This window comes from Arachis hypogaea, chromosome 4, assembly GCF_003086295.3.
Source record: "Arachis hypogaea cultivar Tifrunner chromosome 4, arahy.Tifrunner.gnm2.J5K5, whole genome shotgun sequence".
In the NCBI taxonomy this organism is placed as follows: Eukaryota; Viridiplantae; Streptophyta; class Magnoliopsida; order Fabales; family Fabaceae; genus Arachis; species Arachis hypogaea.
Window position 1 is genome coordinate 37,341,600 of NC_092039.1, and position 14,774 is coordinate 37,356,373.

Here is a 14,774-nt window from a genome sequence, read left to right on the forward strand (position 1 = left end):
GACTCTGAAAGCACGCGGTTGGATCAACAGCAATGTAAGTTATTGAAACCCATGTTGTAGTTTCAATTAATTTGTTTCTCGTACCCTGGATTTCATGCGTGATTACTTTTTCTACGCAGATTATTCAATGGATGTGCAACACATTTAATGATACTCCGGCAGTGCGCTTCAAGCTTGGCTTCTATTGCGTGTCTCCAGGAATATTGGTATGAAGATTGTAATTTTTTTGAATTCTCATCATAGTTATAGCATCGTTGGATACTGCTTTGGCAACAGGAAACGGTGATAAGAAAGCATAACTTGGATGCATTCCAGAATGGGCCAGTGCCGGTGTATGATGGATTCGGTCCAAATTTCGGAGATGACAACAGATTCTTTGACAAAGTGGAGGCATCAAAAAGAAATTGGGTTAGACATTATATTTTTTTATGTATCACATGGTTATCCTTTTTAGGATAATGACTTATTTGTCCAGGTCACTTATTCTTCGTAAATTGATGGATGTTTTGAGAAATTTTAAAGGTTGTCTCATTTGTATTCTGCATGCACTTATTCATTCGTACGCCCTATTTGTGAAAGTGAATTTTCTAGGTCATTTAACCAATAATGGTAAAGACTGAACTAACCTGTGAAGTTTATGATATATTTGTCGTGCATCTTACTCCATGGATTTCATATTTGCATGTGTTGTTATTTGTGCTTTCTTCTTGCAGTGGTTTATTCCAATGTATTGGAAAGGACACTGGTGGCTGTATGCTTTTAATGTGGCAGGAAAAATGGGTGTTGGTAGTTGATAGTCTGAAATGTGAGGAACCCACTGATGAAAGGAGAAAACTAGATCCATATGCGGTAAGTTAGGACACCACATGTTTGTTTTTTCGAATTCATCAATAAATAACTTCAATAGTTAACAAAGTATTGTTGAGTTTTTTACAGTGTCGACTTCTTGAAGACATGTCCAAAGTGGCTATCCCAATTTACGAGCATACTTTGAATGGCCCAACTATTGCATATGCCTCAGTCCTCGTGCAAACCAATGGGTAAGTATTAGTAATCGCCACACCTAGCAAATTCATTCTTTAGCAATTGCTTTGACATTGATATCATACTAAATGGACCCTCGTTATTTACGTAGTTGGGATTGTGGCATCTTTGTAATTAAATTCATGGAGTTATGGACTGAAGATTATGGACTATATGAATGGGATGATGTAAGTTACTCTGTCGCTCGTTTTCAGATTTTTTTATTTCCGGTTCATGTTTCTTACGAAATTCAATCATCATCCTCATCATGTAAATACCCACAGGATATGCTTCTTGCTTTGAGAGGTCAGTTAATGCTGGACATTGTCATGGGAGCGCACAATGAGAAAATAGGACAGGTGCGAACCTTGTTGGAAGAAAATGAGAAATGTACGCGCCGGAACCCTAGAAGAAACAAGAAAAAGGAGGTGAAATCACCATTCACGGCACCAAGCACGAGGACATTGATGAAATGGGTCAGGGAACAACCTGTGAAAAAAACAAAAACGGAGAAAGCAATAGTTGTACTTAGTCTTAAGAACATAGAAACCTTTATTAACTTATGTGTTTTTTGACTTAGGTGTATATGGTCTTTTGCTGTTAGACTCTTGGTATAAGATATATGATGTACATGTTTGGTTCTCTAAGTACTCTTATTCTATTTCAAGAAAATATCTCAGCGGAGAAATGCTAGTGCTCAACAATAACCATTCAGTTAACAATAGGGTTGAACATCCGCTTTCCTATAGAAATGAACATCCAGGTTAAAATTCTGGTAAAACATTACACACAATAAGCTATGGAAATTTTATCTTACCATTTGCGTATAAGAAGAAGTAACCATCCCCTGTCGTACAGGTTCGAACATCCGGATTAAAAATAATACTAACATATCAACCAAAATTCACCCACATTATACAGAATAACCATCCGGGGATACTAGTAATTATAAACATCTGAAATCCTACTGAATCGAACATCCAATGGAATATGCCTGAAACTGATCTCATACATACACGTTAACTATTCCGAAACAAGTATATGCGGAAAGCCTTGAATAAACATCCAATTCTGTATTGATTCGAACATCCAAGTTAACACACTAATTAAAATTCATACACAATACAATATGTTAAATTGGTTTATTTGTAGCAAATTTGAATTGTAGATTGAAATAAATCATGTATATATTCTTGGAACAACTGCATTCAACCCCGTAAAATAGATCTTCATAACGTAATACCATCCACCTCATCTATTACCCATGATACATGAATGTCATTCGAAATTATATGTACATCAAGAAGAAAAATAAACACACGCACACCCATGTCCCGCATATTCTAACTTTTGTCAAATGAGCTTAGCAAAGACATGAAGCTCCCCACTTGTTCGGGCGCATTCCGGGCAATAGGATCACCAGTGTTTGTATCCTGATATATATTTGAACGAACCACCTGCTAAATAACCCAAAAATTAAAACATTGACCTCATGGCATAGTGTAATATCAAAATTAATAGTTCAAGTCATATTCACACAAGCATGTACCGGGGAAGCGTTCTTGTTTTTACTCTGACTAGATTTGTTGAAGGACTTCTCAAGGGTTGATCCAAGCTTCTTACTCTTTGGCCAGCCCTTTGTAGTGACTAACGATGGTCCTTGGATGTCGACAACACCGAGAACATTCAAACATTGTGAACCAATGCTGGTGTAGGTCTCTGCTACGCTCTCGAACCTCTTCTTAGCACGGTGCTCGCTCAGCTTGGCCTTTGTTTCTTCTAGAGCAGCATGCAGCAATGCTGTTTCATCGTTGTCATTTACGAACTCCTACGCAATATTGTAAAAATGTGCACATAATCCTTTGAATGCATTATGACTCACATCTGACCGACTGACATCGTGACTGCTCTTGATATAAGTATGCTTGCACTTTATATTCTTGCTCCATCGAGGGAGAACATAGCAGGCAGGTACTTTATACACTTTAAACGAATGAAAAACCTCAAGATAGTGACAGCACAACACACCTGAACTCTCAAAAAGATTGCACTCACAACAAACTTCCAGTGTGGAGCGGTCAAAGTGGATGACATACGAAACACAGAGCATAGTATCATGTACTAATTTTTCCTCTTCCACCTTCATGCATACCACTTGCCCATCTTCAGTAACTACAGATGCTTTGCAATCAGCCTTTTTCACAAACTCAACTTGAACATTCCTAAACATGTTAGTAGTGTACTCCTGTTGAAATTGTCTCTCCATAGGCGAGCTCATTGCACAAGGTATAACCCCCTTGGAGTCTACTGCATCATCTTCCAATTCCCTCTACTCCTTGGCTCCAAGCACATTGTCGTATTCGTGAACAAATTGGACCAAGCTAGTCTTGCTATGTAAGAATCCACCATAGAATGCGTGCATGCTCTCACTCTTTTGCGTACTCCTCATGGTAGCCCAAAATTCACCCTTGAAGAATATAGGAACCCACATGCGTCGATCATCATAAAGATCTACAGAAAACACACCGTTTCTATATCAGAAACCTTTCACTGAACTCATTATTACAAAATAGATAAAGCCAGCTACCGCATAATTATAAATTGAAAAGCGTAATGTAATTGTACAACTACAAACCTGACAGCCATGTGTTGTCATGTAAATTGTACTCCTTTATAAATTCAAACCATTTTCTCTCGAATGACTCCTCCGTCCGAGAGTTGAAAACAATGTCCCTGAGTTCGGCATACAACTCTCTGTACCGGCGATAACCTCCAAGCTTCTGAGGAAACTTCTTCATGATGTTCCAGATGCACCAACAGTGACGTGTATTGGGTAACGCCTTTCTAATCGCACTAAACATGGATCTGCATTGATCAGTAATGATGCACTGTGGAGCTGTTCCCATGCACGTCACCTATTGGGTAAAAACCCACTCATAACTCAGAATTTCCTCGTTTCTCAACAGCGCACATCCAAGGATGGTCGACTTACCATGGTGGTTGACATCGACGAACGATGCAAACAGTAACCCATGCCTACACATGTAACCAAATGCCATTAAGAATTCCCAGTCACAACCACATGGAAAAAAACATTACCGAAACAAAAAAAAAACAACTACACCACCTGTTACCTGTTTGTACTGTAAGTGCTATCGAGTGACACGACATCTCCATAGTATTCATAGGAAGCCCTACACCTTGCACCAACCCAAACTGCACTCCTAAATCTACACTCATCGTCCAATTTCACTGCATAGAAGAAGTTCGGATTGATGTCCTTCATTCTCATGAAATAGTTCATCATCTCCCTAACATCCGCATTTGCGTTGCTGGTTCGGAGTCTTACTGTAATATAGTTTCTTAAATCCTTTTCTGAGAATCCCAGATTCGACGGGCCCCCAGCCTCATTGGCCAACGCTAGGAAGGTCTTGTTTAGTCGAATCCCAGCTTCATCATTATTTTGAATCACGCACTTCGCATGCATGGTCAGCTGCCTAACCCACGGTAGTGCACTGCCTTCTTCGCCGAACATGGGTGCATGTGCCTCAACTCAACCTTGAAGAAAAGCCACTCTTGCTTCTCCTTATCAAATTTCACATATATTCTTGCCTTGCACCCAGCGGCCGAAATCCGATTCTTGCGCGTTGGTGCTTTAACACGAGACCCATGGATGCGATCCCGATTACAGTGGATAGCCTGGTTAACGGGTTCTTTCGTGATCTTGTCAAATGTTGTTGTCCTTATCTTAGTTGCAAATCCAACTTTCTTTATGTAGCTAACATAAAAATCATGAGCTAGTTGCAACTTCGCAAACCGCATTTCAACACTTGGTATTTCATCTTCCTCCAGGGAACCATGATCAGGTAACTACGTATAAAAAAAACAAAGCCATTAATTATGACATCAAACATGCGAATCCTGATTGCACAAATTTAAACTACAATCCGAACCTCGCCACAAATATCCATCGTATCACTTCCAACATCAGTAACATCCAACATTTGCGTGGCCTGCACTTTCAACATAAACACACAAATTACAACAAAAAAAAAACAATTTTTATTCAATATCATGTGCACGAAACCTCACTTACTAGCACAAAAAAATGCGAACTAAATTTATAGATCAACTCATCCACCCAACCAATTTAAGCTTTACATCAAAGGCATTTAAATGCTACTCATGGTAATTAAATCAATTATTTCATTTGAAATATTATACAATTATTGTGACTACTACCTACTCTCTTTCACATTAACACTGCATAGCATACAGCTGAACATGCATCAGGTACAACTCCTATACACAGTTCCTTCCTCGGTTTTCCAGCCACTGGTGCATATTTTTACTTTTAAGAGATGCTTTCTTTATGCATACATTAAGCATCATGCATAACTGTATACATATACTCATCTTCTAATACTAACATGCAGAAAGCAAATACATGAAAAGCATCAATTGATAACTCCTACATTTTTCCTTTTCATTATCAAAATATATCTTTTTTACCTATTATACCATTGGCTACAACTCTAATTCAATTGATAACTCTTGCACTAACATTGCCTACATGCCACTGTATTTTATTTACGCGGGAGTATATTCAATTTTAATGGGTTTTCATATAAGCTTTTTGTTAAAACTGGTACCGACAGAATGCTCCTATAGCACTCGGTAAAACAAAAAATAAACTGAACAGGTTAACCTATAGGCAAAATACTCTCAGCTGGAATTTATTGAATGGAAATGCAGAAATTACAATAGAATAGAAAAATGATAGCAGAGGAATTTCGAGAGTCCTCTTCTCTCCTAGCCTAGGCCTTTCCAAATCTTTTCCTGCTTCAATACCTATTCGGTTCCTTCTTTTATTGCCTCACCCTCTCTCTAATTGAAATCTTCACAATCATGCAGTTCCCTGATTCTCCTCTAATTGATTCAATCAGTTATTACCTCCTAAAATCATGCAGTCCCTGATTCTCCTCTAACTGACTCAATCAGTTATTGCTTCCTAAAATAAATTAGTTATTTAAATCAGTTTTCCTCCCTTTCCTTTATTATTTCGTCTAGAATAATGATAAGGTAAAGGGATTATTATCTTCTCTTTTTTAGCTGCCTGCACTGCTAACTCAACATTCTCCTCAGGGTACGTAACACTTTTTTAACAAATAAGTATTTTCTTCCAGAAACACATCAATATGTTGTGGTTACAATCGTTAATCACATTTGACATACATATAAGAATACAATGATATGTAAAAAATTTTCTAAGCTTCGTTGACTAAAGCATGTTGTTGATGCATCTGAATACCAATTAACAACATAAAATTAAACAAGCCACTTGCATTAATTCTAAACTGCCCATTCAACTAAAAATGACCATCCATTAAAAATCATTTCATACGTAACGATGCTTACCTTAGTCATTTGCACAGGATCGACGACGAGAGGTTCATCTATATTTTCATTTGGATTTGATGAAATCTCATTCCCACCGAGAGATGGAATACAATCCACTGATTCAACCATAATGCACTCCATTAATGAACTCCGGCGGGGTGACGGGGTGGAAGAGCAAGCACACTTGAGACCCCTTCTACTTGCGACGACGACATCAAGCATAAGAAACACACGCTCTCTCTTGCTATGCACGCTGGATATTTGTGTGGTTGCCGTCCAACGCAAATCGAACAACAAATGTGTAGGTGGTGCTGGACGAGGGCCTTTGCAGACTATGACGCTGGTGATAGGCAAGTCCGACGACGGGCAGTGACGAGTGAGAAAGTAGTTTTCGGTGAAATCTGGAGATAATGGAGACAATACGGTATTGATAAACTGACGTCTACGTTGTACTCCTATAACTGCTTCTATTCCTATTTTTTTCAAAATTTAAATATGAATTAATTCAAAATTAATTAATTATCCATAAATTTAATTTTAATTCAAAATTAACCCCATTGTATGCATTGTACAGCAAACACATTGACTCCCTATACTTTCTCTTTTAGATATTAGGATTTGCTTATTGAGCCAGGCCTCTGTTATGATCCAACCAATGTTAGGCCGCGTTTGTTAAGAATATAAATAGGAGTATTGAGTCATTGCATAAAGAACAAGAAATTAATGAATTGATATTGAACTTAGTTCAATTTTGAAGTTTCTCTTCCTAACTCGAAGAAGAGTTTTAACATTGGTATTTTTATTGAGAGCCTTTCATGGCAGAAGAAACTGAATTCGTCAGGAGCGAAATTTCTATGTTCGATGAAATCAATAGTTACTGGTGGCCCATCTTAGCCGGCCAATTTTGGGATACTAGAGGCACTACGAAAGAGCAGATATTGTTAGAAGTTGAAAGGGGTTTAACTGGTCGGGTCTTGACATGGTTTTGACTATGGAGTTGGCGCAATCCAACAGCAGATTGGGAGATGTTCGACATGGCATTCCTACATGTTTCCAACCAGATATGCACCCAATCCTACCTGAAATTTGTTCGAAAGAAGTAGAAGAATGGAAAGAGATTGAGGCTAGGCTAAATCTCAGTCAACAACAACAACAGCGATCACAAATTGATAAAAAAAAATCAATTAGAAAATCACAGCAGCAATAGCAGAAATTCAAGAAAGAAAAGAGGAAGAAGAACAAATTAAGCACAAAACAAAATTTGAGCAACTTAACAGAGAAGAATTAGAAGAAGAAGAATCAAATTCCAAATCTCAATCACAACCACCACGGCACCAAGAAGGATCAATAGAAATTACAGATTAACCAAAACTACATCATATGGATATAAAAATTACAACTTCAAGAATTTAACGATCTTCTTCAACACCTCAACATCAGTTCTCAGCATCATCAATCACAATTCTAGATTTTACAACACTGACAATCCAATCAAAATACAAATGTTTTTACCAAATGCAGCATCCGATGAAGGTGAGCACTGGCTATGACGATGCAACTAGAGGCTTCAAAGATTGGCGCACAGGTGAATGGTCTGAACTAGCAAGGGCGGTTGTAGTGCAACGACCACCACCAGAACCTCCGGATCTGAAGGAGCAAGAAGAGGTGGCAGTTTTCAGGCGTAGGTGTGGCTAGAAAAAGTTGCGGTCGAAGGCGGAAATTGAAGGGCGTTCCTCCCATCTCCTGTTCAGCTGCAGCGATAAGCAATGGATGGAGAAAGAGCTTTTTTTGTTGGTCAGGTGGATTATTTTAAAGTTTGGAATCCTAAGAATTATTTGTATGAGTTTTGGGGGTTAGAACCAACAAGTTTGTTATACTTTAGTTGGATATTATTTTAAACTTTGGAATCCTGAAAAAAATTGTGTTATATGTAGTAGGATAAAAAATAATTGTCTTAAAATTATTTATTTTTTAATTTTTTAAATAATTATAATTAGGAATAATTATACTTAGAATTTAAAGAATGTTTTTTTGTTTTTACTAACCTTGAGATCAAAATTGTTTTGATGGGGAAGTATTGTTACGACCCAACTAATATTGGGTTGCTTAATTAGTTGGTCAACCTATTAGAGTTTTTAGAAATATAAATAGGAGTACTGAATCATTGTATGAAGGACAAAAAATTAATAAATTGATATTAAATTTGGTTCAATTTAAAATTTTTTTCCTTAACTCAAAAAGAGGTTCTAACAGTCTTATCCATGAAAAATAAATAAATATGATTGTATTTCTGTATTTGATTATTTTAAATTTTGACTAAAATACTTTGGGTTTAATCATGAAAAATGCATTAGTTCGACCCAATTTAATCTGAAAAAAAAAATTTGGTTGCAACCTATTTTGCTTGTCTTATTAAGCCCAATCCAATTATGCCGCTAATGGCATCACATCCTCAGCGTTAAATAAATTCTTTTTAACAAAACCAAAAACAATAGAAAATAATCAAAATGTTCCTTCAAGAATTGTTATAACAAGAAATTTGTAAGCAACATTGGTAAATTTTAAAAGATTTTACTAATAAGGGAGTTAAAGTATCTATTCATGAATACATTAAAAAAAATAAAAAAAAATATTTAGGCATTAATTTGATTATTTATGATGCACGGACACCGACACCGATACAGAACACGTTGACATGTGAATTTTAAAATCTTATAAGACTCGGGATAGAAATTAATTTATGAATGGAAGTAATAATGGAGATGTGCAACTATATTGTGATTTGGCGTATATTCCACAAATGTAGATCTGTTGAAGTCAGTAACCTGCAAAACGCAGAATATGTTTTGCATGAATCAAAAAACCAGAAAGCTGCAACAACATGCAAAACGCGGCAGAAAGCTGCAACAACATGCAAAACGCGGCTTCCGATTGACAGGGAAGCAGATCAAGGGCTCGAAACGTGTCCCTGTCCCTTGCATGCAGATCGGACCTGCTTTGTTGACCATCTTTGAAGTCCAAAAATGAAAGCTGCGTTTGGCAGCTAGCCAGGCCAAAATGCAGATTGCGTTTAGTAGTCTTCCCAGTTGAATGCACGCCACATGTTGGAGAAGAGTGTTGAGGGGTATTTAAAACGCAAAACGCAATGAGAGGGGGTGTTTCTGAAGAGTGAAGAGTGTTGTGTGAGGGTTGTGCAGAGAGGGGTTTGGAAAGGTGTGAGGAAGCTTGTGAGAGGAAGAATAAGAGTAAAAAGTTTAGGTTCATTTGGATCTTAAACAAAAAATGGTTCGTGATTTTACTAAACCTGAAGATCATATTATTGAATACTTGGATCATCTTCAATGGATAAGTAATTTTTTTTTAAAAAATTATGATAAATAAATATATTTATTTAAATTTTATTTATTTATCTTTTAACAAATATAATAATAATAATAATAATAATAATAATAATAATAATGATAATAATAATAATGATAATAATAATAATAATAATAATAATAATAATAATAAGAATAATAATGAAAAAAATTGTTATCATGAGTAGTATAATAATAAAATACTGTGTAGGATAATAATAATAAATTAATAATATTTTTTATAATAAATAAATAATACTATTTGATAATAACAATAAATCGTTAATATTTTATAATGATAGATAAATAATGTTTAATTATTTTTTATAATTTTTAATAATTTATTATTATTTTTAAGATAATAATAGTAATAGTATTGTTTTGTTACTGTTTTATTATTATTATTATTATTATTATTATTATTATTATTATTATTATTATTATTATGTTGAGTTAAGAAATTAACTAAATTAATTAGTGATGATAAACATTATTTTTGGGCAAAATGAATAATTAGTGTTGATTAATTAAAATTGTATATTACTAATTATTTATAAAATATTACAGGCCAAAATGTGAATTATAGCCCAAATAGAATGAGAAATAAAACAAGGCTGACGGACCAACAATATAAACGAAGCCCATAAGGAAACAAAGTTGAAGAAATCAGAACGGGCCAAGCATATCACTACCCGATCCAAGCCCGATTTTACTTCAGCAAGCAATTTCTTCCATCTTGCTCTTACTAAAGCAACGTTCCTCTCTCTTTTGTCTTAGTCAAATTAGAGTTTCAGAAAAGTAAGAAAGTGAAAGAGAAAGAGCTTCTTCCACACGCCATTCACAGAAGAAGAAAGAAAGAGAAAGATCAAGCTTGAGGGGCCGAAGTCTAATCATCCAGTTCAAACCAAATCAAGCTTAGGTCAATATTAAAGGTAAACTATTTCCTCTTCCATGCATCAGATCTTCCTCTCTTCTTCCCAACTCTCTGCAAGTCCAAAAATGGCATACAAGGAAAAGTTACCTTCAGCCCCAATCTATTGTGTATCCATGGTCTCAAACTTGTCTTGGAGACCAAGTTGGTTTTCAAGGGTCCATATTAAGTTGACCACTAGAAGGTTTTTGTGGTTCCTGCTTTATGGCTTTCGGCCAAGATGAAGGAGTCAGAAGAAAAAGTTTCTACTCTAAGGTTTAATGAGAAAAAGTGAATCTGTGGGTTGGTGAAGCTCAAGGCTCAAGGTGTTGACCTTGGAAGAAGAACCAAGTAACATGCAAGGAGATAAAAGAAGTTTGGTGTTCATTCAAAAACCAAGGAGAGATAACCAGAGTATTGAGTTTTTATTCTGAGAAGTGTTCTTTGAGAGAGTTCAACTAACTGGATAGTGTAACCTAATCAAAGGTGCATTCCGCCAGTATGAAGAACTAAATCAAAGGCTTGCTAATCTGGTTTTTGCATAGCACAAAGGCTGTCGATGAAGTCAATCTCCTTCATGTTTTACTGATTGTAATGTACTTTTCTAAGTATATCTCTCTGTAATTTCTTGTGAAAAAAGGCATTGTGAGAAAGCTCAAGCAAAAGCCATGAGTGGAAAAAGGCTGAATGATACACTTGAGAGAAAAGCCTAGAGTTATTTTCTGATTTCTTTAGGTTGGTTAAGTGTCTTGTATCTTGTACCTGTTTGGTATCCCTTTCTTAGTTGAGTTAGCACTAAGAGTGAATAGTTAGGTGTTAGCATAGCCAATGTCAAGTTAGGATAGAACTTGAGTGTGAAATTGGTGTATGTAATACTTTTAACTATAGTGGAAATTCCTCCATTGTTGTGGAGGAGACTGGACGTAGGTTGCATAGCACAAGGCAACCGAACCAGGATATATGCTGGTGTTAGCTTTTCTCTTCTCTGCTGTGTTCTGTTTTCTGATATTCATGAGATAAAAACAAATTGTCTCATAAATTTCCACTGCTGAGTTCAAACAGAATCAGAATTGAAAGTTTCGTTTAAAAGGTCATAAGAGCAACTGAAAAGGAATGCATAGATTCAAGCCCCCTTCTCTAAACCTCCCACAACCTTCAATTGGTATCAGAGTTTAGGTCTCAAGAATCAAGCTTAACCGCTTTGAGCAAAGATTCAATGGCAAACAACTTGGGCACAACCATAGTTGCCTACACCCTCACTGAAGGCCATTCAAACAACCGGCCACCTTTCTTCAACGGGAAGAACTATTCCTACTGGAAAGAAAGGATAAGGATCTTCATCCAATCCATTGACTACAACATATGGAAGATTGTTGTGAGCAGTCCCAAGATCCCAACAAAAACAAGTGCTGATGGAGTGGTGACTCCAAAAGAAGAAGCTGAGTGGAACGAAGATGACAAGAAGAAGATAGAGCTGAATGCTAAAGCAATCAACCTTCTTCACTGTGCTATCAGCTTTGAAGAGTACCGGAAGGTGTCTAGATGCAAGACAGCCAAAGAAATCTGGGAAAAACTCCAGGTTACACACGAAGGCACTAAACAAGTCAAAGAAACGAGGATTGATATGCTGCGAAAAGAGTACGAGATGTTCAGCATGAAGGATGGAGAAAGTATTGATGAAGCGTTTGAGAGATTCTCAATCATAATCAACAACCTTGATGCTATGGGTACAAACTATGCAGAACAAAACTTGGTGAGAAAACTCCATAGAAGCCTCACAAAAGAATGGGAAAACACTGCTACTATCATAACCGAGAGCAACAACATAAGTCTCATAACCTATGATGAGTTGAGAGGAAAACTCCTTGTCTATAAAGCCACACACACAAACACAGACTCAAAGAAAAAGGGAATAGCCCTCAAGTCTCAGATAGAACCGAAAGAGAGTGAGTCTAGTGATGGTATTTCAAATGATGAGCTTTTGTTTTTTGTTAGGAGATTTAGAAGGATGATCAAGAACAAGGGCAAATACAAGGGCTCAAGTTCAAAGGACCACAAGTTCAACCTGAGCAAGGTGACGTGCCATCACTGCAAGGAGGCTGGACACTTCAAGCTAAACTATCCAAAGCTCAAAAAGGAGGACAAAGGAAAGAAGGAAAGGAAGAAGTACTCATGGCAACTTGGGAGGATCTTGAGAATGACTCAAATAAAGAAGAAGAATCTGAAGGTGAAGACAAAGATTTTTTCATGGCTGGAAACAACAATCTTGATGAGGTAAATTACTATGATTTAACCATAGATGATTTACATGCTATTATTGATGATCTCACCTTAAATACATCAAAACTGCTAGATAAATACAATGAGTGCAGATCTGAAAGAAATGTGTTAAGAGCTGAAAATGATTTTTTGAAAGAAAAAGTAAATGAAACTGAATGTGTTTTGGACATTATTGAAGAAAACAGATTATTAAAATCTAAACTTGAAAAATTAAAAGGAAAGCACATCATGGATCCTTCTCATGAGTTAATTACTGAAAATGAAAGACTAAATGATATGATTAAAAGGCTGAATGGTGACTTAGCAAAATTTGCTCAAGGTTCAAGTAACTTGGACAAATTACTTGCAAGTCAAAGACCATTGTTTGAAAAATCTGGTTTAGGCTACATAGCCAGAAAGATGCAGTTTCCAATATTTCCTCTATAAAGTTTGTGGCTTCTTCATCAAATACAAAAAACACATCTAACAAATCTAGTATTGGGTATGTTCCCACACTTGAGAAGAAATTTGATGAAGTTCACACAAGCGAAATTGAACCTTCACCAAGAACCGAACTTACTTCAAACAGGCCAGGTTTGGGTTACATTTTGAAAAATGAGGCTGCTTTCAAGAAACCAATTTTCTACAACAAAACCTCATTTTCGAAAAATCCAAAGAGTTTCAAAAATTCTGGTGAAAATATTTTTGCAAAGAGGAATAATTATAACAAAAATCAGTTTGTCAAAAGAAATCCATCTCCTCTAAAAACCAGAAAATTTCAACCATTTAATCACTTCAATCAGTATAACTCACCTTAATTTCAGCAACACACATCAAAAAATCATTGTGTTAATTGCAAGAAATTTGGTCACTCATATGCACAATGCTTCATTGAAAAAAGAGTTGCAGGAAACAAAGTTTACAATGTTGTTTGTGATTTCAATGCACTTGGGCAACCAAGATGGATTAACTTCAAAGGATCCAAATTAATTTGGATTCCTAAGGCTACTTGAAACTCTTCATGCAGATTTGCCTAGCATCCAAGAACAAAAAAGACATGTGGTACATGGATAGTGGATGTTTAAGGCACATGACTGGAAGGTTAACCTACTTCATCAAACTAAACAAGTATGATGGAGGTTTTGTGACTTTTGGAGATGATGGTAAAGGTAAAATCATTGCTGTTGGGAAAGTAGGTAATTAGAAATCTACTTTCATTGATGATGTACTTTTGGTATGTGGTTTGAAACATAATCTTTTAAGTATAAGTCAGCTGTGTGATTTAGGATATTTAGTGACTTTCAAAAGATTTGAATGCTGTGTTATAAATGAAAAGACAAATGAAGTGATGTTTGTTGCCAAGCGTTTTAATAATATGCATGGACTTACTCTTGATGATCTAAAGGATCAAAATGTAGCTTGTCTTCACTCTAAAGAATCTGAAAAGTTGTTATGGCACAAGATATTGGGCCATGCAAGTATGTTTCAAATAAACAAACTTGTAAAGAAGGAATTAGTAAGAGGTCTTCCGTTTATAAAGTTTGACAAAGACATCACTTGTGATGCTTGCCAAATGGAAAAACAAACAAAAAGTTCTTTTAAACCAAAGGAAGACATCTCTACTAAAAGACCACTTGAGTTGCTACACATTGATTTATTTGGTCCAACAAGAACTCAAAGCCTAGGTGGTAAACATTATGGTTTAGTAATTGTGGATGACTATACTAGGTTCGGTTGGGTTTTATTTCTTGCACACAAAAATGAAGCCTTTTCGGCCTTTGAACCTTTTTGCAAGAAAATTCAAAATGAAAAGGATTTGAAAA

The 14,774-nt window shown here is 36.0% G+C and overlaps 1 protein-coding gene and 1 long non-coding RNA gene across 2 annotated transcripts; both read right to left on the reverse strand.

Annotated features, from left to right (window-relative positions):
- Positions 1-3,352: 3,352 nt before the first annotated feature.
- LOC140184107 (protein FAR-RED IMPAIRED RESPONSE 1-like) lies at positions 3,353-3,929 on the reverse strand. The gene is made up of 2 exons (XM_072234393.1): positions 3,659-3,929; positions 3,353-3,534 (listed from the first exon to the last, which is right to left on the reverse strand). Exons 1-2 carry the CDS (start codon positions 3,927-3,929, stop codon positions 3,353-3,355), a joined length of 453 nt encoding a protein of 150 aa, XP_072090494.1.
- Positions 3,930-7,143: 3,214 nt separating this feature from the next.
- LOC140184427 (uncharacterized) lies at positions 7,144-8,264 on the reverse strand. The gene is made up of 2 exons (XR_011881067.1): positions 7,936-8,264; positions 7,144-7,502 (listed from the first exon to the last, which is right to left on the reverse strand). It is a non-coding gene; the product is annotated as an uncharacterized lncRNA (long non-coding RNA).
- Positions 8,265-14,774: the final 6,510 nt, after the last annotated feature.